The sequence below is a fragment of the Pongo abelii genome, chromosome 1 (assembly GCF_028885655.2).
Source record: "Pongo abelii isolate AG06213 chromosome 1, NHGRI_mPonAbe1-v2.0_pri, whole genome shotgun sequence".
NCBI lineage: Eukaryota > Metazoa > Chordata > Mammalia > Primates > Hominidae > Pongo > Pongo abelii.
In genome coordinates, this window is record NC_071985.2 from 170,686,992 (window position 1) to 170,711,418 (window position 24,427).

A 24,427-nucleotide genomic window follows, 5' to 3' on the forward strand; every position below is an offset into this window, starting at 1 on the left:
GATCCACCAGCCTCAGCCTCCCAATGCGCTGGGATTACAGGTGTGAGCCACCGCGCCCAGCCTACTGTGATTTTTTTTTAGTTGAGAAGGCACTCCTTGTTGAAATGGGGTATTATAGTGTTATCCCAATAGCATTTATATATTTAGAATCATTTCTAGGAAAAACTCTTAGTACCAAGAATGTCCCTTAACAAGTCATGAAATCATTCATCACTTACCACTTCAGTATACTAGTTTAAAATGAAATTTTAACCAAGTTTTTATGTGTGCCCAAAGCATCATCTTAACTTTTCCAGTTTTGGAGTCCATTAAATCATGTCTACTTTAAAGGACAATTAGATGCAACAGATTTCATTATAAACCTCTTTTAAATATGACAGCTTGGCTGGACTAAGCACAATTTCTCCTCTTTGAAAAACTTCTGCACTGTCAGAAAGTATTCAGTAATAAAGGTAATTATGCATGCTTATTCTCTCATATATATACATATGTATACACATACTTATTCGCTTTAAGAAAATTCAGCTGTATTTATAAAAATATACAAGTAAAAAATTCAAATATTCATATACATAGTTAAGCAGTTTAAATTTTATTGACCTCCCAGTTTTTAAAAAAAGTTAAATTTAAGGTCACACCTCTAAGTTTGATGTACTATATACAGATCGTGCAGAATATGAGTTAAACAGATACAAATTAGTCCATGCCCAAAAAGATATACTAAGGTACAGAATCATCTTCATAAATACATATAAAATTCTTGTGTAGAAGCGAACCGTCCAGGTTTTCTGAGACACTTTTCTAAGTGAATCAAGGCACAAAATGTACATACACCATTGTGAATACACACATTCTAGACTTTGTGCCTCTGACATAGCCCAAGGATTTAGCTTCATGACTCTTATAAAACTAAATGTACTGAATGAGATTCTGCTTCTTAGGTGAAAAACCACAGGAACTATAAACATCATGTAGATAATTACTCCAAAATATGGAGAATACAAATACAAGCACTTTATTTTAAAAAGCAAACACAAAAGATTGGTGTAAATCCAAGTGTTTAAATGCCTCCATTTTGGATAATTTAATTAAGAACCGATACAAGTTTGTTCCCAGAAGCTAATGCATCACTAGTCTCTACTGAGGAAAATGAGTTCTAAAAATTAACATGGTTTTCAGTAATTGAAATTTCACTATTTATATAAAAACCTAGAGACCAATAATATCCAGTAGCTTCAAAAGATAAAGATTCTTTGATGTAATCAACTTTACCAATGTTTGTGTGGGTGTGTTTAATATATACACAAGGAAAATACACTCACTCTATAATTTCTTATAAAATAGCAAGTAAGGAGTAGAAGTAGGAGATGTAGAAGGGGAAAGAGAATTCAGAAAGTCCTTCTCTTCAGTAACTTTGACTTCAGAATCATCAAAAAGCAACCACTTCCCCTCATACTCCTTTAAGCTTTGTACTACGTATGAAATTTTGTTCTCAAATCCACTAATATTAATGCCTGTTTGGTCACTGGATTCCTTGTTTCTATCAGATTCATGGGTCCCATTAGTATCATTAGTCTCAGAATTTCTATTTTCAGCAAACGCTGTACTAGCAACCTTATCAGGATTAGAGGCTTTGTTGTATAGCTCATAATCTGCTTTGCTCTTTTGTCCTCCAAGAAGTCCAATAGCTTCTACATTTTTTTTGTTCAAAACTTTACTTGGCTGTGTATTTCCACCAACTCTAATCGACACTTCTTCATCATTGTAATTCTCAACCACACCCCTTGCTTCCTCCTCATTCAATGGTTCTGGCTTACCTATTTCACACATTTGGTCAACCACAAAATTTCCTTTATCTAGTTCTAAACTGTTAAGGTCAGTGACTTTAACAGAAGCAGTGTAATGTCCACTACTAATTGTAATGCCACTATGCATCACAACCGCAAATAATCCATAGCTGTCGTTAGTTGGCTTTGTGCTCCATTCTTCTAGTGACAATTTAAGAGGTGTCAATAAAGGAGTGTTGATCTTGGAAAGTCCACCACCATAACAATCAAACCTTTGGGAGGAAAAAAAGAAAAGGTTTCCTGTAATTCCATTTTAAATTCAAAATGTTATACCCCAATCTGAAACCAAGTAAAAATCTGAATGAACCCTTAATATCCAGTGTTCATATATCAGAAAAGCAGAATCAAAACAAGACCCCAACTTTGAATAATATTTATAATATATGCAGAAACAAAAAAATACTTAAATTAACTTCTAATATTCAGGCATTTCTGTGGAGGAAATAATTGTATTTTTTCCTTTATTTTCCTAATTTTGTGCAGTTAAGAAAATAAATGGTATTTTAAATAGACCGAACCTGAACCGAAAATGTTACGTTTTGGGTTTTTTTTTTTAAGGCAGGGTCTGTCACCCACGCTGAGTGCAGTGGTGCAATCATGGCTCACCACAGCCTTCTGGACTCAAGTGACCCTCCCACCTCAGGCTCCTCCTCCTCAGCCTCCTGAGTAGCTGGGACCACGGGTGCCTGCCACCACACCAAACTAGTTTGTGTATTTTTTGTAGAGGTAGGGTTTTGTCATGTTGCCCAGGCTGGTCTTGAACTCCTGGGTGCAGGCCATCCATCTCAGCCTCCCAAAGTGCTGGGATTACAGGTGTGACCCACCCACGGCCAGCCCATTTTAGTCATTTTTAGTGTGAAGTTTTTCTCTACCAAAATTTGGGAAAGTAAATAAAATAGTATTTTATACTATTAGCAAAGGGAAGGTCCACTGAATAAGGGGCTATATGTTATCTTCTGACATAATCAAGTGTGAGAGAGCTACCGTGAAGCCCTTGTGGTAATTTCAAACAAGCAACTAATGTACAAAGAAGTCACACATACAATGACATTATACATGTCAGAAAAAAACACAGACTATCCAAAACAATCAGCATTTTTTTTCAAACTATTGAAAGACTACTTTGATTTCCTGGCTTACCTTAAAACTAGGAAGAATTTAGCCTTTCCCACCCCTTCAAAAAAATCTTGATGTATACAAAATTTGTTCCCTGCTTTAGTCAGTTCTACTGAATTCTGCTACTAACATCTAAGAGGGAATGAATATGAAAAGATGAATAAAGAAATTGGCCGGGCATGGTGGCTCACGCCTGTAATCCCAGCACTTTGTGAGGCTAAGGCAGGTGGATTGCTTGAGTCCAGAAGTTCAAGACCAGACTGGGCAACATGGTGAAATCCTGTCTCTACTAAAAATACAAAAAATTAGCTGGGATTGGTGGCATGCACCTGTAGTCCCAGCTACTCAGGAGGCTGAGGTGGGAGAATCACCTGAGCCTGGGAGGTCAAGACTGCAGTGAGCTGAGGCTGTGCCACTACACTCCAGCCTGGACAACTGGAATGAGACCCTGTTTCCAAAAAAAAAAAAAAAAGAGAAATCATACTTAATAGAATATGTATTCATATCAAAAGGATTTAAGTTGTTTCATTTTTACAGGGAAACTGTTAATAAGAGAACAAAACTTTACTAAAGCAATTTTTACAATCTACTTCATTTCAGTACTTTATATTCCTCAGCATTTTGAACAAGACTTATCTTCTACAGCAGCTCATTTTCTTCATATAGTTCTTATTTACAATACTTACTCCAAACCACTAGCAGCAAAGCACTTCAAATGAATAGTTATAACTTCAGGCATTTTGTCAAACAAAAGACTTCGTTCAGCTTCAGTATAATGATGGCAGTTTTCACAGAAATATTTATCTTCTCCTACAATCCTTTCTACTGAAGCAAATTGTGAAATTGCCCATCTCAGGGTCTTCATTTCTGTTTTTGGCTCTGGAGAAACTAAAAAAGAGAATCCTTTCACTCACAAATACTTCTCTCAGACATTCAAAAATAAACCACAAAGTTTCATGTTCAAAATTAGCATTTAATTTCAACTGACCGACCCATTCCTAAATAACTAAAGAGATTTTTTTTACTTTCAGAAACTACTTTCATAAGTGCATCCTTATGCACTTATGCATATCTTTTAAATATATTTGATCGGCCAAAAAATATGATAGCAAAAACAAAAAGCCTAGTCTGTTTACATTTAATTGCCAACTTTCAATATGTGACAGGTAAACCTGTCTCATTATTATTTCCTATGGTATTTCCATATTTTGTGGTATGCACTAGACACAACAGTGGCTCACGCCTGTAATCCCAGCACTTTGGGAGGCCAAGGCGGGCGGATCACGAGGTCAGGAGATCGAGACCATCCTGGCTAACATGGTGAAACCCCCGTCTCTGCTAAAAATACAAAAAATTAGCCAAGCGTGGTGGTGGGCACCTGCAGTCCCAGCTACTCGGGAGGCTGAGGCAGGAGAATGGCATGAACCCAGAAGGCAGAGCTTGCAGTGAGCCGAGATCACGCCACTGCCCTCCAGCCTGGGCAACAGAGCGAGACTCCGTCTCAAAAAAATAAAAAAAAACCTCAGTAGCTCTGAAAGACTCAGGTTCCCAAAGGTACACTTATTAAAGCATTTCAGTTTTCCATTCTAACACACTCTATATCAAAATCAAGATGTCACGATTTCCCAAATGCTAACCATTTATAAGTGAAGCCAGATAAGCAGAAAGGTTACATTAGACACTAAAAGCTAGCTTTTTCCCCCTCCCTAATTACACCAGCTACTATTAAACTTTGTGTTGTTAAAGAATTATAAATATTCCATCATGGTCCACACAAGACTCCAATTTTGCTTACTTTCAGAACTCTCCTCTACTTTGGAAAGCTCATCTTCTTGTACTGGCACACTGATGTCTTGAAAATCTTCTCTTCTTTCTGTTAAACTTTCACATTCCAAGCAACGCGTCCTTAATACCAGCTGACCTTGAAATAATTTCTCCACTAGCTCAAAACCAATTTGTTCCTCACCTAAAATGAAAATAGGAAAATGTAAGTCTATACAGATTAGTTTCTCATTATAGTCCAAATAACCACTTTTCCATTTAAATAAAGTATATCATGAATAACAGTTCCATTTTCACAGATCAGCTTATTAGCATTATTAGCTTATTAGAGGTACCCTATTAATGAAATTTAAGGTCCCTGTAAAGATAAAACTGACTATGAATTACTAACTGTCTCTAAAAGAAGTCAGTTGTAGGCCAGGCACGGTGGCTTATGCCTGTAATCCCAAGACTTTGGGAGGCTGAGGCGGGCAGATCACCTGAGGTCGGGAGTTCAAGACCAGCCTGACCAACATGGAGAAACCCTGTCTCCAGTAAAAATACAAAATTAGCCGGGCGTGGTGGCACATGCGTGTAATCACAGCTACTCGGGAGGCTGAGGCAGGAGGATCGCTTGAACCCGGGAGGTGGAGGTTGCAGTGAGCCAAGATCATGCCATTGCACTCTAGCCTGGGCAACAAGAGCAAAACTCCGTCTGTCTCCAAAAAAATTAAAAAAAAAAAAAAGTCAGTTGTATTGTAACTCCCTTCCTACAGACACCTCCCCATAGAATAAACCCAGAATAAGGATAACATTTTCGGTAAAACTATTCACCACATCAATATTACACATTTTCCCTGATATCTGCAGATCTGGACAAAACTAGGTAAAAATCTAGTTCAAGTATGGTGTAACTTACAGTTATGCACCACCTACCAATGTTTCAATTATTTAACAATGGACTGCATATGACAGTAGTCTATGATTATTTTTACTGTACCTATATTTACATATCTATGCTTAGATATGTCTTAGATACACAAATACCATTGTGCTACAGTTGCCTACAGTATTCAGTAGTTACATGCTGTACAGGTTTGTTGCCTAGGAGCAATAGGCCATGCAAAGCTTGCCTGTAGCCCAAAACAAATTCATAAACTTTCTTAAAACATTATGAGACTTTTTTGATTTTTTTGGGGGGGGCTCATCAGCTATCATTAGTATATTTTGTGTGGCCCAAGACACTTCTTCCAGCGTGGCCCAAGGAAGCCAAAAGATTAGATACCCCGGTCTATACCACATAGGCTAGTTGTGTAGTACGCTCTAGCATCTAGTTGTGTAAGTACATTGTGAAATTCACACAATGAAACTAAGAGCATATTTCTCAGAACATATCCCTGTTGTTAAGCAACACATGACTGTACTTAGTCTCTACGTCAAAAATTTCACTAAATGCAATGTCCTTCATCAGTTTATGTCAAACACTGCATAAAGAGAAATGTACTCTTAAATGTACATTAAAATATACTGAACTTCCCTACTTTATTTATTTATTTTTTTTTTTGAGACGGAGTCTTGCTCTGTGGCCCCAGGCTGGAGTGCAGTGGCATCGTCTTGGCTCACTGCAACCTCCACCTCCCGGGTTCAGGCGATTCTCCTGCCTCAGCCTCCCAAGTAGCTGGGACTACAGGCGTGCGCGGCCACGCCTGGCAAATTTTTGCATTTTTAGTAGAGACGGGATTTCACCATGTTGACCAGGCTGGTCTTGAACTCCTGACCTCAGGTGATCTGCCCGCCTAGGCCTCCCAAAGTACTGGGATTGCAGGTGCCAGCTAACATACCTGGCCAAACTTCCCTACTTTATAAGCTGTAAGTTAAAATTACTTTAATGACATTACACATACACACACACACATATGTAATACAATATATACACACACATTAATCTAAGCATAGCACTTAAAACACCAAAGTTCACATTCAGTGTTAAATTTCCTTCTCTTAAAACAATTTTAGCCAGAGATTATATTGTACATGTATCTAGGAAGAGAAAATTCTAATTCTGTAGCTGCTAATGCTTCTACCTATCAAAGTCTAAGAACTATACTAACCTTTGTTTATGGGTTTAACTTCATTAACATTTACAGGTGTAACAGTATTTCCTGGAGATTCAAGTCCACAACCATTAGTTGTGTTATCATTTTCACACTTCCCCAAGTCCTCTTCAGGATCATATTCATTTTCTTTGGATTGTCCTTTGGCTCCTTGGTTTGTTGTTATTTTTCCCAGACTACAGAATTTAGAAAGAATGCTGGGTTGCTTAGTTGCAGACTTTAACCAATTTATTTTAACTCGTGATTTCTTTTGTGAGGGTCTTGGACTCTCATTTTCAGAAATATACTTGGGAATTATTTTAGGAGGACTCTCTAACGTATCACTTGTAGCTTTTCTTTTTGATCTAGTTTGTCTCTGGTTCTCTTCCAATGACTGGTGTTCCTTGGATACTTTAACTTTTTTCTTCATGTTACCAAATTCAGTGTCACTTTTTCTTTTCCCATTTCCTTTTGGGAGTTTTTCTTTAAAGTCTTCAGAATGCCTCATACTGTCCATCTCCATGCTGTTAATACCACTCATTTCCTCTTTCGGATGGGGTATTTCTTCTACCTTAGTAGGTAATTCTGCCACATTTTTTACTTCTTCTTTTTTTAGGAGTTGGCATGTTTCTTGAATGTTTCCCAAAATACACTGTAATACTTCCTGTGCATCATGCTGTAGATATCCTTCATACATAGGGTTGAGTTCCCTATAAATAAAAATTTCCATTTCATCTATTCTAGTTTTGAAGATACAGTACATAAAGTCTATATAGAAATTAATTCATGTAAGGAAAATCATAAATTATTTCATTTCTTAAATGTCAAGACATTTATTCAGCACAAATTTGGAATTTCTTACCTGTAACTAAAAGTAAGAGTAAATTGTACCCTATTTTCATTATAATACTTTGATCCTCTTCTAAATATATTAATAATACTTAGATAATGCTTACCATACATCAGGTTTTAGTCAAAATGTTTTTTATCTCCTATGTATACATTATCTTCACAATAACCCTATGAGGTACTATTATCACCACTACTGACAGATATAGGCACTAAGGCACAGACAGGTTAAATAACTTGCCCAAGGTCACAGAACTACTTAGGATGAAAAGATGAAAAGCCAGTATTCAAACCTGCTCTTGGCCACCACGTTACAATGGTTTTCTTTTTTTTTTTTTTTTTTTTTTTTTTTTGGAGACAAGCGTCTTGATCTGTTGCCCAGGCTGGACTGCAGTGGCGCAATCTTGGCTCACTGCAACCTCCACCTCCCGGGTTCAAGCGATTCTCCTGCCTCAGTCTCCTGAGTAGCTGGGACTACAAGTGTGAACCACCACACCCAGCTAATTTTTGTATTTTTAGTAGGGGCGGGGTTTCACCATGTTGGCCACACTGGTCTTGAACTCCTGACCTCAAATGACCCACCTACCTTGGCCTCCCAAAGTGCTGGGATTACAAGTGTGAGCTGTGACCGGCATACAATACCTCTTAACTAAGGTATAGCAATACACTGCACCTAGTTCTATTTTTAAACTAAATGCTTAAGTGATTATTTTAAAGACTTGCCCTATAATTGTATTTGAATAAGACTATTTTATATGTAAAGTTTCATTTTTAAGAAAATACCAAAAAGCAATCTAATCCAGTTAGCCAACAGTTCTCCTCTAATCACATATAAAAATAGAATATTTGGAATTTACTGTTGTTACACATATTTTGAATATAGTCCTATAATTCCTAATGTGAAATCCTTAGGACCACACATTTAGAAATTCAGACATTTTCAGATTCAATGATAATATGGCATATAAGTAAAATATTTATCACTGACTTGATATGGGAGTACTCTATAATTAAACACATTACTACTTCTATAGAAGGATGTATGAATATTCATGTTAGAGATAAATATGAATGACTATAAAAAGCCTCATATAACATATTCAGATCTAACGAATTTAGCACCAAATTTATGAAAAAAATTTCCAGTATTCAGAGCCTCTGGGATATAAAGGACTGTGGACCTAGAGTTTCTACTTTCCTTGCCCTGTATTCCTCTTTCTTCACATATCATTCTCCTCCAAGGATATAAACAAGTAGCTAAATTGAAACCCTAAAATTATATTATAGGCTATACCTGAGTGTGTTAAGCAGTCGCCTTGGCTGAGTGGCAAGTTCATCAGTATATTTCTCTGGATTTAAGAGAAAACTAGCCTGGAGCTGTTCAACCGAAATGATTAAGGACTGTAAACTGCATATCAATTCATAACTTGCCAAAGAATCTTCTTTGCAATTTCCCTGTCAAGAAAGAAACACACAAACCAATAATTTTATGAATAAATTAAGTACCTTCCCCCTTCGTCTTTGTCTCACTTAAGAATACTAGGTTTTCTAAGTTGCATAGTAGCACTAATTTTAAGGGATGTACAAATAAGCCTTATTTTTTATTTTTTTATTTTGAGACAGGGTTTCTGTCGCCCAGGCTGGAGTGCAGTGGCTTGATCACGGCTCACTGGAGCCTCAACCTCCTGGGCTCAAGCAATCCTCCACCGCAGCCTCCCAATTAGCTGGAACTACAGGCTCATACCACGACGCCCTACTAGTTTTTGTATTTTTAGTAAAGACAGAGTCTTGCCATGTTACCCAGGCTGGTCTCAAACTCTTGCGCTCAAGCAATCTACCACCCACCTTGACCTCCCAAACTGCTGGGATTACAGGCATGAGCCACCACGCCTGGTCTTTTTTGTAATTTTAAGAGGAATTATGAATTACTATTTATGTGAATTACAATAGTTTTTTAATTATGGAAGTTAAAGATGTCTTTAAATACACTGTATTTAAATTTTAACTCAATTTGAAAACACAATGGGTAAATAAGTTGTACATGGGTATGACATATTGTGATTATAGTATACAATAATGTATAGTATACAAGTAACAAGTTTGATACACAGATTACAGAAGCAAACACTGTAAAAGGGAATTATCTAGTTAGCTACCTTGAAAGAATGAAAAATAATTGCCTGACAATAGCTCATTAACAGAGAAATAATCTTTGTCATCCACCCCCCCAATCCTCTTCATTTCCAGGCAAGTAAATTTCCATTAATTTACTTTTGCTTTTTACGTTATTTTCTGTTCTTTATTTTTCTTACCTTGTCTTTTTGATTGGCTTCATCCTTTAGAGCTTCTTTCTTCCTTGAAATAATATTAAATAAGTGCTTTACTCCAGATTTAAAACCGGGACAAAAATATAATACCTATAAAAAGTGAGATTGTCTAAGTGTTTACTGAACAAACAATATATGTAAAATCATTAAAACAATATCATGCTTTCTATAGAGCACTTTTAACGTGTGTTACCTAAAATTCTGAGATTAAGTTTTGTGTCAAAATTTGTTCTCCACCTCATCAGTAGTAGCCCAGTGTCTTCCCTCATTAGCACAAAGCACTACACCTGGGCAGATATTGCTAAGACTTTAAGGTTACAAGGACACACAACACAACGCCAACGTTACTTCCAAGGGATAAGATACATATCACTGTAGCACCAGGAATCGGAGAAAGAAATTAAAGGTTTGACCTTCCACTTAAGGTCTACTCAATTTTGCTATCCCACCTTTAGTCTATCACTTTCTCTTACCCCAAAGGAAGTTTAATAACATGCAACTTATTATTTTAGCCTATTCTGGTTTATTTACAAAGGCAAAGACAGTATGGACATTAAAGTCCTCTAATAACTCAGAAACATTAAATGTTACATCATTCTTTGCCTACTAAAGCTTTATGATATAGCAAAATTGCCAATTTACCTGAAGTATACTATTAAGATAGCAAGTATTGCCGAGATTATTCAGTCCCACAAATGGTAACAAGTTTTCTCTCTTCTCACAGTTTATAGGTGAAGACTGTGCTGCAGGAACAACTTGATCACTATGAAATATAGAAGGGAGAACGATAATCAAGTAGTTATCTTAAAGAAACAAGGTGAAAATATTACTTCTGTAGATTTAGTCTTTTCCCAAAAGTTGTATAATCTGAAAAGTATGTGAATCTTGTTCAGATGACATTTTTAGAAATACAGGCTCAAAAATTGCTATATGCCCAGCATAAAAGTTTTAAAAGCATTTAAAAACATTATTACACATACCAAGCCGCAGAACAATTCCCTTAAAAGGATGTTAATCCTATTTTACAGAGTAGAAAATTGAGGAACTGAGAGACTGTGATTTGTTTCATCTACTTTGACATTTTAATCAAGTAGTTTAACTGAACAGAAACCTGGGAATAAACTAACCACGACAATATTTGGGAGAGGCTGCACTAAGTAAGAGTCTATTAATAAGAATTCAGAGGAAAGAAGTCTATGAAAAGAATTATATATGACTTCCTGCTGGTGAAAAAAAAAAAAAAAAATATGTAGCTATCCCTCACTTAAAAATAAAATGTTCAGAAGGTGGGTGTGGTGGCATTGACATGTAATTCCAGCTACTTGGGAGGACTGCTACAGCCCAGGAGTTCAAGACCAGCCTGGGCAACACAAGGAGACCCCATCCCAAAAAACAAATGCTTTAAGTTTACTATTCTTTTACTTCTTTAACAACAACAAAAAAAAACCACTAGGTCCTCCCCGTATTTTCATTTATTTTACGATTGCTAGCTATTATTACTCTAGCACCTCAAAGTATTCAGAAGTATGAATGCTGATAAACAAAAGGTTCACTCTCACAAATCCCCTCAACTGGTTATTGATAGCTATCAGGAAATTAACACATGGGACCAAATCCACCTTAGTCACCCAGCAGAGTGCCTATATGTTAAACAGGGAAGTAGTACAGACTCCAGCTAGAGCTGCTGGTGGTGGAATAAAGTATTCCACTTTGTTCTGATTTATTTTCTGGAGCTAAATAATTTATTTGCATCAAAACCATTACTTATTTTTAAGTTTATTTTTATAATTTGCAATCGTATGCCTCCAACAGGTATGACTAGTTACATGACTACAGAGTTTAAAATGTCTTATAACTGTCAAGTCTTCTGAACCAAACAAATATATATATATAAAAAAACTTTTACCCCTACACAGATGTTTTGCACTACAAATAATCAAATTTAAACTCAGAAAGACAATTTTAGTCAATAAATATTTCTCCAAGTTAGTCTAAATGGCTGAGCACAGTGTTCATGAGTTAAACATTATGGATGTGATTCCTATGGGGAACCACCAGTTTTGCTGTTCCTACTATAAACTGCTAGATTTGACTAAGAAGTACACTGAAGTGTACTTTTTTTGTGCCGCTATAGACTATCAAATCAGACTGGAGGTGTCAACCAAGTTCACTACTGCTTCACTGTAGAATTTTTAAAGTATAGAAATGTAAGATACATACATTTCAGATGCTCTATATTCAGAAGCTTTTTCTTCATTTTCTTGAGAATCTGTGAAATCCAAAGCTCTCTTAGTTTCCTTTTTCTGAAAAAACTTTAAGGAAAGTCTGTTTTTCTTTGATGGGCTACCTCTTGAAAGTCCATTACTTTCGCTAGGTATGACACCAGGCATTTTTTTCTTCAAATCCCAAGGAGTGTCAAGAGTTAATTTATAGAGGAAAGTTGTAATCACCAATTATATCTGTTAATCACAGAGAAAGTTTCATTAGTTTTTGGTTATCAGTTTTGGCAACAAAATCAATTTTGAAAACAAATTTACCAAAGGAATGGTACAAATTAGAAATTAATATTTGAAAACCTAATGCCTGCCAATAAGCACTCAATATTTATTGCTTAAATGAAGAAGCATACCACACTATTCTTAAAGAACAAAAAACAGAAGCTACTGAATTTTTAAAATCAGCCTGCTATGGATTAAGGGTCGCATTACAAAATATCCTATTTAGTAGACCTACAGTAAAATAGTATAAGTAGTAAAAACTTATTATTTCAAGGGCCGGGCGCGACGGCTCACGCCTGTAATCCCAGCACTTTGGGAGGCCGAGGCGGGTGGATCACGAGGTCAGGAGTTCGAGACCAGCCTGACCAACATGGTGAAACCCCATCTCTACTAAAAATACAAAAATTAGCCAGGCGTGTTGGCGGGCGCCTGTAATCCCAGCTACTCAGGAGGCTGAAGACAGGAGAATCCCTTGAACCCGGGAGGCGGAGGTTGCAGTGAGCCGAGATCGTGCCATTGCACTCCAGCCTGGGCCATAGAGCAAGACTCCGTCTCAAAAAAACAAAAAACAAAAAACTTAATATTTCATTATAATGATTCATTCAGAAAATATTGACTGAGCACTACCACCTCTAATTCTCAAGTACAAGGTAGGAAAGGATGAATGGAAAATCAAAGTAGTGCTGGACGATGAGTCCTCTCTTTCAATGCGTTTTCTAGTTATTAACATGAATACATGAAAATAAAGTACCTAAAAAGCTTATTAAAGTATAACTTGCATTCAAGGCATAAAGATGGTGTTGTTATACCTAAAACCGTAAGTGAAAAATAATAAAACACAAGCAAAGTTGAGACCGTGATACAAAAAACTGTTCGATGCACTTTGTGTAAATCCAATTCTTAATGCACTAGAAACCACAATACTCGTTTTCCAAACTTTTTAAAAAAACTTTGGATTTTAAAAATAGTGCTTTGAGTAGGAAAAAAAAGATGATTTGGTTTGCCATTTGCAACCTTCCCACCCTGTTTTAAAGTAAAATTTTCACATGAAAAAAATATGGCAACATTTGTAGGAGTTAGTATTTTCTATATCAGTCCTATTTTTCAGGACATGGGAGGAAAAATTATCTGACTAGAGTATTACCATAAAATTACTTAAAGCCCAAAACTTCAGCAACGAGTTTCAAATTTAAAATGCACAGTAAAAATGAACTACACAAGACTCAGTCAAATTCTGTCCTTAATAAGCATTTCACATGGCTGACACTGATCTAGGAATTCACACTGAACTCAGCACTGAAACCATTTCTGAGACCCAAGTCAGGAAGAACTGGAAAGCTGATCCATCTCCCCATTCTGTCTCCAACTTCACTTACTCTCCTGTCCACCTAATGCTTCTGAGGAAGCGCTGTCTTCTGAATGATAAACGAACCTGCGCTAAGTTCTCAGCGATCGCCAAGCATTAATGATTCTGATAAAAGGTTTTTCTCGAGAGCCAATTTAATGGATGACAGAAACTGGATCTCAAACCGACAGAGTAACCAGACTACACAGAAGGGAAGATCATGATTAGGCAGGTGAAATAGCGGATCGTCAGCTTAATCAAAAAACCAAACCTCCTAGCCCCTCAAAGCAAAGCTCACACCGAGAATGTAACATTTTGCCAGGTGCAGTATCTTCCTTGCTATTTCTTGCTCCTGACTTTCCTTATAACTGGGGGGCTGTTACATCCAAAATATTTCTCCTGTAACTAAATCAACTTTCGCAGAAAGCACGACGAATCGACCATTATCGGTTGACAGCGTGAACACTCAGTCCCAATAGTTTTAAATTCTTTATAAGATGACACGACTCGATTCTGATTTTTCAAGAAAAATCTACAAGGACATCTTCGCCAAGGTTTAAGACACGCGGAGTTCTAAACACTTCTTGAAAAAGTGTAAGTGAAAGAAAATGCGCGGTAAAATTTCGCAATTACCGACACAGGGCAACCTGCGTGGAAACGTTTCTTTCTCCCTATCCTTCACTGCTCTCGGGAACGGAAAGGAAGCTGGAAGGACGAGCAGCGACCGGGCTGCCCGGTCGGGGGAAGCTGGCGGCGGCGTTCTCGGCCCACACCCCCGCGCCGGGCGCCCTCGCCGCGGAGTTGGCCTATTTACGCCCAGCCCGCACCTGCCTTCTCGCGTCCCAGCGGCGGCAAGACAGGCGCCACGCCCGAGGCACACAGGGCTCCCGCTGGCAGGTCGACCAGGGTGCGAGGCCAACACGGTCCCGGGGTCTCCCCGGCAGCTCCTCTCCCGCGCCGGCCGAACTTGCCCCCGCGCCCGGGCGCCGGCCCCTCCTCCCAGGCCCTCCTTACCTGGTCATGGCCCAAAGCGAGGTCTGCGGCGGTGACGCCGGCAAGTCCAACCCGAATGAGTGTGGGTGCGACAGGTGAGTCCCTGCCCCGAGCCCGCCGGGTCCCCGGCCCCAGGAAAATCTGGTCGGCTCGCCCTCCCCGCGGGGGAGTGACCATCCGCTCCCAAGAGCGGGAACCCCGACCGCCGCTGGCTCCCGCCTTGCACCGACACCAACTACATCCCGGGAGCTGCGCCCATCTGCGCCCGCCCCGGGATAGCCAGGAGCGCAACAAGCAGCGGCCCCGCTCGCCGAACGCCTGAACCGCTAGGGTCTTTAGCACTCCGCCACCGAGGGGAACTTGGCGCGTTTTCCTCAGTCTCAGGACCCCCGTGTTTTAGCCTCCGCCCGCGCCAGCGCTGCGATTGAACGTGGCGTCCTTTGAAATTGCCGGTTCCAGTCTCCACGCTGCAGAGACACGAAAGGCAGGAGCCGTCTCGCGACGGCCACTCGCCCCTGGCACGCACGGGCTCCGGAGCCAGCTGGGACTGTAGTTCCCCAAGAGCCTAACGGGTTCCACAGTTTCAAACAACGCAGGCACAGAGCCGGGCAGCTCGTGCGGGTCCTCGCTGAGGGCGCGCGCGAGGTGCTAGCGGCCTGGCTGGCGGGCTCGAGCCTCACACCCTTTTTTTAACCATTCGTGCGCGCGAGTTGAGGGAAAAGCGTACGGGTCGGGAGACGGGACAGAGAGCAGACGGGATGGGCCACCGCCTCGAGAAGGAGCCCAAATTCACCAATCCATGATGAACAATCCCCAAAACCGCGCCTCCCACCGCCCGGGAGAAGCCAATCAGAAGTACCTAGACCAAAGCCAATTAGATGGGCGGGAGCAGCAAGCCCATCTAATAGTAAAAAAGAAGAAAGGTGGGCTTCAGCCAATCATTGTTCGACATACGGAGTGTTCCTCAGGCGCGGTGCCCCTCCTTCCGCTCTCATTGGCGCTCGAGTGCGCGCTTTCGCTGCCGACTGTTAAAATCTTGTTTGGCGTTTTGTTAATCCTCGACGGTGGGACGCCGCGGAGGGTGCGGCTTCCGGAGCGAGGCCCTCGCGGTAAGCCCCGCCTCCGTTCGTGCGTACGCGCCCGGGCGGGGTTACCAGGAGAGCAGCTTCGGAAAATGGCTGCTTGGCTGGGAGCCGCCGCGCCAGGTCTTACAGTTCGGAGTCGCGGCCACACTAGGCCTAGGGCCATCCAATGAGACAAGGCGCTGCCACGGATAACCATACATTCTCAGGCGAATGCTGTAGAGCTGAGGCCCGCTCCTCAGCCCCTGCTCGCCTCATTTTCGCCTGTTTACCCTTCTCGGCCGCAGGAGGAAACGAAAGAACAGTTTCAGGCCCAGCTCCGGCCGCGGGAGCCCTCCCAAAGGGTTCAGGAGCGGCAGGCAGGCCTCATCTGGTTGTGTGCTTCCTTTTGTGTGCCTGCTTTGGTGAGGTGACCTCAGCTCAAGTGCTGCACTTAAGCAGGATACGTTCAGCCCAAATCCATTTAATCAAGTATTTTTAAGGTGCCTACTATGTGCCAGGCATTCTTCAAGGCGCGAGGGATGAAAGGCATTCCCTGTCATAAAGGAGCATTACATTCTGGAGAGGGAGATACAAGTGACACTAAGATAAGTGATGAATACAATAGCCTGGAAAGACCTCTTTGAGTTGACATTTGAGTAGAGCTGAATGAAAAAGCTTGGAGGAATCTGAGGGAAGAATGGTGCGGGCAGAGAGAACAGCAAGTTACAAACGTCCTGAAGCTTAATGTGCTTGGTGTTCTTGAAAAGAAGCAAGGAGGCCAGGGCGCTTAGAGCGCAGTGAATTTGGGAAAGAAGATAGGAGGAGATGAGATGAGTGAGAAAGGCAGGACCCTGGGTAAGCCGAGTAAGGAGATGGGAGTCGTTAAATGGTTCTGAGTTGTGGAGTGGCGGGATTACACGTTGACCTTCAAGAGTACAAGCAGGGCCGGGCGCGGTGGCTCACGCCTGTAATCCCAGCACTTTGGGAGGCCGAGGCGGGCCGATCATTTGAGGTCGGGAATTCGAGACCAGCCTGACCAACATGGAGAAACCCTGTCCCTACTAAAAATACAAAATTAGCCGGGCGTGGTGGCGCAGGCCTGTAATCCCAGCTACTCCTGAGGCTGAGGCAGGAGAATCGCTTGAACCCAGGAGGTGGAGGTTGCAGTGAGCCGAGATCGCGCCACTGCACTCCGGCCTGGGCAACAAGAGCAAAACTCTGTCTCAAAAAACAAAAGTACCAGCAGAAAGGTCAGCCAAGATGCTGGTTCAATAAGCCAAGGAATAAATTATGGTAGTCTGGAATAAGATGGTGGGATGTTGAAAACTGATAGGGTTCAAGATATATTTTGAGCACAGCCAACGAGCTCTACTGATGGATTGGCTGTATGATAATGTAAGAAAAAACAGGTCGGGGTGGCCAGGGCCGGTGGACCGCTTGAACCCAGGAGTTCAAGATCAGCCTGGGCAACATGGCAAGACCCATCGCTACAAAAAAAACTCCAAAAATTGGCCGTGCGTGGTGGCACGTGCCTGTAGTCCCAGCTACTCGGGAGGATGAGGGGGGAGGATCCCCTGGCTGCAGTGAGCCGAGATGCACCACTGCACTCCAGCCTGGGCAACAGTGTGAGACCCTGCCCTCGACCCCCCCACCCAGAAAAAGAAAACAAGAGTAACAATTATTATTATTTTTTAACCTGAGCAACTTAGTGTTGGTCCTTGCTAAAATGGGGGTCTTAGTGGGCTCAATGGGAGGGATCATCGTTCTTAGAATATTAAGATTGAGGTGTTTAACGTACAAACAGATATTGAACCAGCAGATCACGAAATATACAAGGACAAGATCAGAAAATATATAGGTCAGTCTTAGCCATTGTGCACCACAGACTAGCAGTGTCTCATTTTCTAGTACTAGCATAATTATTGCTACTTTCAAACTCCACGAGAACAGATAAGCAATTCTACTTTCCCATATCCCTGAGATCCTATTGTCTGCAGCCACTATTCTTCCTGTACACAATGTGTGGTATCAGTTAAGATTCATTTGCGGAAAATAGAAACCATTTCAGCTAGTATAAACACAAAGGTATTGAATACTTGGGAGGGTTGATTAAATAGGCTCTAGATTAGTTTTTCAGGAATGAGTCCCAAAGTCTTCCCAGAGCCAGGCCACCAAGGAAGCAATGACTCTTCTATGGTCAGGAAATGACGTCTCTGAATCACACTGCTGCTGCCATGCTTAGGAAACCTCCACCATCAGAAAGCTGCTTGCGCTGCTGACCCTCGAACCACACTATACCCACTATGATCTGCACCAGTGCCATGCATATCCTACGTCCTGTCTGTCAAGGCCCACAGGACAAGTGGCTGGACACTGAGGCTTCTGCTAATGCTGCTTCAGAAAAATCAAACACCTCCACAGCTGTGCTTGTCAGTTGCAATAGCAGAAGCTTGGTGTGTCTCTGGCAATATGATTAATGTAAAAATTTAATATGCTTCCCATCCTTTTGCTTTCAGTCAGTTGTTTGTGGGAGAAATTCTAGCCACAGTTCTTGCCTAGATGAGTTTTTAAGCCCAGAAAGTTTTTTCCTAGTTTCTGTGTGCTCCCCAGCCACCCCACACTTAATGACAGCTAATCCCTTTGGAAACAACGGGATTTAATAGGTTCACAGCATTCTCAATCCTATATTTGTCAGTCTTGTGTGGGTAAATGTCAGGCATATTTCCTTCCAAAGTTTCACAGGCACTGTTTCTGTGTACAGTCATCCGTTGGTATCCATGGGGGATTGGTTCCAGGACCGTTATGGATATCAAAATCCAAGGATGCTCTAGTCCCATATATAAAATGGCGTAGTATTTGCATACAACTTATGCACATCCCACGTATACTTTAAATCACCTCTAGATTACTTAATTACCTAATACAATGCCTACACATCATTCACATGAATTTAACATAGTATTTAACACTTGGCACATGGCAAATTCAAGTTTTGCTTTTTGGAACTTTGTGTACCTTTTTCATAAGGTTTTTTGATCTGTGGTTGGTTGAATCCATGTATATGGAACCCATGAATGTGGAGGGCCAACTGTACTTCAGTCTAAAGGTATAGAAGAAGTGGGTTTTTTTTCCGCCCTTTAAAGCTTCAAATTATGAAACTTTTTTTTTTTTTTTTGAGATGGAGTCTTGCTCTGTCCCCCAGGCTGGAGTGCAGTGGCATGATCTTGGCTCACTGCAACCTCCACCTCCTGGGTTCAAGCAATTCTCCTGCCTCAGCCTCCCGAGTAGCTGGGATTACAGGTGCCCGCCACCACGCCCAGCTAATTTTTGTATTTTTAATAGAGACGGGGTTTCACAATGTTGGCCAGGCTAGTCTCGAACTCCTGACCTCATGATCCATCCGCCTCAGCCTCCCAAAGTGCTGGGATTACAGGCATGAACCACCACGTCCAGCCCAAATTATGAGACTTTTAATCCACTTGGATTACAGACAGAATTTCTCCTTTAGCAAAACTGTATTCTTTTCCATTTCTACATGCAAATTGGTTACTTCTGGCCTGAATTCATCTCTCATAGAACTTGGTTTAAAGTGTCAAGAAAAAGCCAGCAAATACCAAGTTTATAGATATTTCCAACCATTTCCCTTCATGCCACAATTTTGATTGGCGTGTGATCTGTCTTCTAAAGCTGGCAACAGGTTTACCAAATGTCTGGCAACTGGAGAACAAAGGTCACCAGTTTTCCATCTTGCAGTATCTGAGTCTTTACCACCCACTGCCCAAATGCTTCCACTAAACACCACATTTCTTTTAAGGTTATGTGTAGCACAAATTTATAGGAACCAAACTCTGCATCCGATAGGAATAGGTTTGTTTATAAGTAACAGAATATTTTTAAGTGTCCTTAGCTAAAATTAATATTCATTTCTTTATCATGTATACTTAATGCAGAAGTAGGCAGTCTAGATTAGTATGGTGATTCTGTGACCATCAGGGACCTAATTAATTTCTTCCATTCTCAACATGTGGCTTCTACCTTTCGGTCCTTTATAGCTGTTTAAATTCCAGCCATCGTGTCTACACTCCTGTGCAGGAAAGAAAAAAGGACAGAGATGACCATGGTCCCCTCTCTTTAAGGATACTTCCTGGAAGCTGTACACACCATTCCTACCTATAGCCCATTGGCCAGAACTTAGTCATTTGACAACAACATTATTCTGGGTGGCCATATACCCAACTAAAAATCAGGGGTTATAATATTAAGGAAGAAGGATAGAATGGATATTAGAGGACAAATAGCATTCTCTGCTATGCTTCCCCTTACCAGGTTAAAAAAAAATCCCCAGCTGGTGAAGATATCCCCAAAAGATGAAAAATGGAAAAGTACTGTAAAGCTTTTGGTTCCTTGAGAAGAGAATGTGCTGGGTATCTGTTTGCCCTTGTGGTAGATATGGAGATGAGCTGCCCAGATCCCCCTTCAAGGAAGGACTTGCTCCCAAGCTGCAAAGAGTACCTCCAGTTGTCAGTTCCATTAGACTCTGCTTCAATCGCAGACAATGGCCTTGCCCACAATCATGCTCTTTGCAGCCTAAACTGGGTGATTAAGCAAGGCTGGACTATAAAGGCTCAGCCATTATGGCCCACCACTGGAAACCTCTGATGGGCAGTATTCGCTCCAGAGCTCTTAGCCAGGCTGGCCAAAGCTTTATTGGACCTGTACTGGAATTTGACTTCATTCTCTTCCCAGTCCTACTTCCTCTCCCTTCCTTTCACATCTTATGCTCCAGCTTTGTCTCTCTCTGCACCTGCTCCTCAAGAAGCCTGCCTGCAAGAATTAGTACGAGGATTGGTTGGAGAAAGTAGACAACCAGATGAGGTTTGGGAGCTGAATTATACACTACCTAGCAGGTGGTAGGTGAAGCATAGTCAGCTCCTGGCAAAAGGTAATGGTCCAATCAGGATGATGTACCAGGTGGAAGAGAATGCACTTGCAGGTGTGATATATCTGGCAGTTAACACATATGGTGGAAGTTGTAGCTATAAGAATAATAGAATTGGATGGCTATTGCTAAACTCCATGGTTAACAGAAAAATAAAGAACAGCTAAGGGTAGGTAATAAGCAATTGAGGGTCTGGTATGAAAGCCAGAGCACCTCTTTGTTGCACAAAAAACAGCTCTCATCTGCAGGGGAAGGGTGGAGAAAGCTGAGCATCAAGACTACTTTAGAGTGGCCAAACTTAAAAGATGGTTAAATGCCTAAAATAGGTCTGTTGTGTCAAAGTCAGGGCCATGGTTGAGAAAATCTAGCACCCTGACATATGGAGGGGACATCTGGGTAGTGATCATGAAAACTTTGATTCCCCAGGCTCCTCTGATGCCTGCAGTGTGGCCCCTCCTCCCTACTAAGAGCTATCACTTTCCTGTACTAGAAGACATCGCAGAGGCTTCTACTTGAAAGGCATGTTCTCCCTTCCGCCAGCACTCACACCTGTCATCTAGCCTTCTGGCCAGTAGATCTATAATTAGGGTTAAATCATAGCGTAACCTAGTTGGGAAAGTGCTGTGCCTGATGGGTAGAGGTAAAGGACTGTTCCCCAAAGAAGATATAAGACCTAGACAAGCATGTACCAACAGGAGCTTCGGAAGAGTACATGGGGCTGGATTCAGATGATGCTTAAGCAAGGGTAGCTGGAACATAAAATTGAATGGGAAAGTTACATTGAATTTGGAGTAGTCTCCCAAATACAGGATTTAATATTCTGCCAAGGACCCCCAAGAATTTATGTGAACACTCACTAACTACTACAATGGCTCCTAAAAGCATGGGAAAAGAAAATGAAATGCTAGGAGTGCTAGGGCAGGCAGGTGGCTCAAAAAGCGATTAAAAGGCTCACAGAAATGGGTCTGCTAGAGTGGATATATTACATACGCCTGGAAGGTTATGATCATTATGTTCTGAGGGAAGGCCCAGAGGACACACCATTTACCAAGGCCATAGGGAATGCAAAGGACATAAACATCACTAAAAAAGTTCAGTGGTGGCTCTCTGCAAGCCAGGACTGATGGTAGCAGAGGCCTCCCAGACTTTGACTCACTGATAGCAATGGAGATGATAGACCCCAAAACAATACTGGCCAACTGGCAGTGCTTAATTACCAGAAGCCAGGAGGTCACAATTATAATGACCTACCAAGGGGACCTGACCCTCAGAGAGTTATAGAAATGGTTACTAGATGGTGGTGTCTTTAGGGGCAAAATAGATAGACAACCAACTAAGCTCTATTATTTTGTACCAGTGGGAAAAAAAAAAATTAAGGATAGATGACCAGGATGCTAAGGATAGTCACCCAATAGTCAATTCCTTAGTTTCCAGACCAGAGCATTTTTAGACCTGGAACCCATTGACTGAAGAGGCCAGGAGGAAGGACCTTGCTATACCTAACAAGTATAAATGGTAATGGTTTCCTCAGTCCTTCCCCAAAGGGATCTTTAGTCATTTACTTGGGTAATTGTGCCCTGGGGAAATGGACATACCCAAACATTCCAAGGATTGTGAGACAGAGGGTATGAATTTAACTTGTTATCCACAGACCACAAGCATCATTGTGGCCTTCTGTTATAACGGGGGCATAGAGAAGCCAGTTAGTAAATGGAGTCAGGGCAAGGTCTGGCTCAGAGTGAGTTTACTACTGGATCTGTGACCACACCTAGTGGTCATTTCCCCACTCTTCAAATGTATAATGGGGTTGTCATTTTGGCAATTGATGCAAATGCATTAGGACTTTTGCCTGTAATGGTGGGGAAGGCCAAGTGAAGGCCTTTGAAACTGCTTCCCAGCTCCAGCGAAAACAGGGCACAGTCTCTTAGTCAGCTCAGTCTGCTATAACAAAATACTATCTATGCTGGGAAATTTAGACAACAGACATTTACTTCTCATAGTATTGGAGGCTGGAGAGTCCAAGATCAAAGTCCCAGCAGATTCAGTTTCTGGTGAGGGCTCTTTCTAGCCTGCAGACAAACATCTTTTTGCTGTGTCCTCACGTGGCCCTTTCTCAGTGTGAGTGTGTAGACAGGGAATTCTGAATTCTGAATTCTTCCTCTTACTATAAGGATACTAATCCCATGGTGGGGGCTTTACCCTCATGACCTACTGTGTCCCCCAAAACTCATGTTGAAACCTAATCCCCAGCATGATGGTATTTGGAGGTGAGGTCTTTGGGAGATGATTAAGGAATGACATCAGTGCCCTTGTTAGAGACCCCAGAGAGTGCCCTCACACTTTCCCCAGGCTGAGATGCCACAAGAAGACACCTATCTTTGAACCAGGAAGCCTTCACCACATACAGAATCTGTCAGTGCCTCAATCTTAGACTTCCTAGCCTCTAGAACTATGAGAAATAAATGTCTGTTGTTTATAAGCCACCCAGTGTATGGTATTCTGTTATAGCAGCCCAAATGGACTAAGATATAATCTAAACCTAGTTATCTCCCAGAGACCCCCACCTCCAAATACTATCATACTGCAGGTTAGGGCTTCAACATATGAATTCTGGGGGGACACATAGGAAACACATACAGGAAATCAAACAATATTATATCTCAAGAGAAGATGGCAGGAATTCGTGTCACTCTTAAGATTTTAAAGGAAACAGAGGTGCTGATTCCCATCATATCTCTGTTTAATTCACCATATGGCCCTGCAAAAATAGATGGACTCTGAAGGATGACCGTAGATTACTGCAAGTGCAACCCATTAGTAGGCCTGATCACAGCTGTCATGACAGATGGGGTGTGTTTGCTAGAGCTGATTAATACATCCTCAGATATTTGGTATGCACCACTGATTTTAGTGAATGCATTCTTTTCTATTCCAGTCGTAAGAAAGGATCAGAAACAGTGGCATTCCATGAAACAGACAAAAGTGCACATTGGCTGGATGTGGTTGCTCATGCCCATAATCCCAGCATTTTGGGAGGCCAAGGCAGGAGAATTGCTTGAAGCCAGGAGTTCAAGACCAGTGTGGGCAACAGAGTGAGACCCTATCTTTACGTTAAAAAAAAAAAATTAATTAGCTGGACGTAGTGGTGAGCATCTGCCCAGCTACTCTGGAGGCTGAGGTGGTAGGATCGCTTGAGTCCAGGAATTTGAGGCTACAGTGAGCTACAATTGTACCACTGCACTCCAGCCTGGGTGACAGAGCCAGACCCTATTTCTTTTTATTTATTTATTTTTTTGAGACGAAGTCTCGCTCTATCGCCCAGGCTGGAGTGCAGTGGTGCGATCTCAGCTCACTGCAAGCTCCGCCTCCCGGGTTCACACCATTCTCCTGCCTCAGCCTCCCGAGTAGCTGGGACTACAAGGGCCTGCCACCACACCTGGCTAATTTTTTGTATTTTTAGTAGAGACGAGGTTTCACCGTGTTAGCCAGGATGGTCTCGATCTCCTGACCTTGTGATCTGCCCGTCTAGGCTGCCCAAAGTCTATTTCTTTTTTTATTAAAAAAAAGTACACATTTACAGTTTGGTTCCAGGGCT

General features: G+C 41.4%; 1 protein-coding gene across 2 annotated transcripts; it reads right to left on the reverse strand.

Annotated features, from left to right (window-relative positions):
• Positions 1-571: 571 nt before the first annotated feature.
• Positions 572-16,409, reverse strand: USP1 (ubiquitin specific peptidase 1). 2 transcript variants are annotated; one of them, XM_054533675.2, is made up of 9 exons: positions 15,689-16,409; positions 12,214-12,452; positions 10,636-10,756; positions 9,979-10,083; positions 8,961-9,121; positions 6,836-7,527; positions 4,759-4,929; positions 3,650-3,851; positions 572-2,059 (listed from the first exon to the last, which is right to left on the reverse strand). In XM_054533675.2, exons 2-9 carry the CDS (start codon positions 12,381-12,383, stop codon positions 1,324-1,326), a joined length of 2,358 nt encoding a protein of 785 aa, XP_054389650.1. In that variant the 5' UTR covers positions 12,384-12,452; positions 15,689-16,409; the 3' UTR covers positions 572-1,323. The 2 variants fall into 2 exon arrangements, with proteins under 2 accessions (XP_054389650.1, XP_002810793.1); XM_002810747.4 differs by lacking the exon at positions 15,689-16,409 and adding an exon at positions 14,851-15,222.
• Between the last annotated feature and the right edge of the window lie 8,018 nt (positions 16,410-24,427).

What these genes read in the sequence shown, in the direction of transcription:
- USP1 (XM_054533675.2), bottom strand. Translation starts at nt 12,383, where the DNA reads ATGCCTGGTGTCATACCTAGCGAAAGTAATGGACTTTCAAGAGGTAGC. An exon ending in AAGCCAATCAAAAAGACAAG is followed by an intron (nt 9,122 to 9,978) that starts GTAAGAAAAATA and finishes CTTTCTTGACAG; the next exon opens with GGAAATTGCAAAGAAGATTC. An exon ending in CGACTGCTTAACACACTCAG is followed by an intron (nt 7,528 to 8,960) that starts GTATAGCCTATA and finishes TTTTATTTATAG; the next exon opens with GGAACTCAACCCTATGTATG.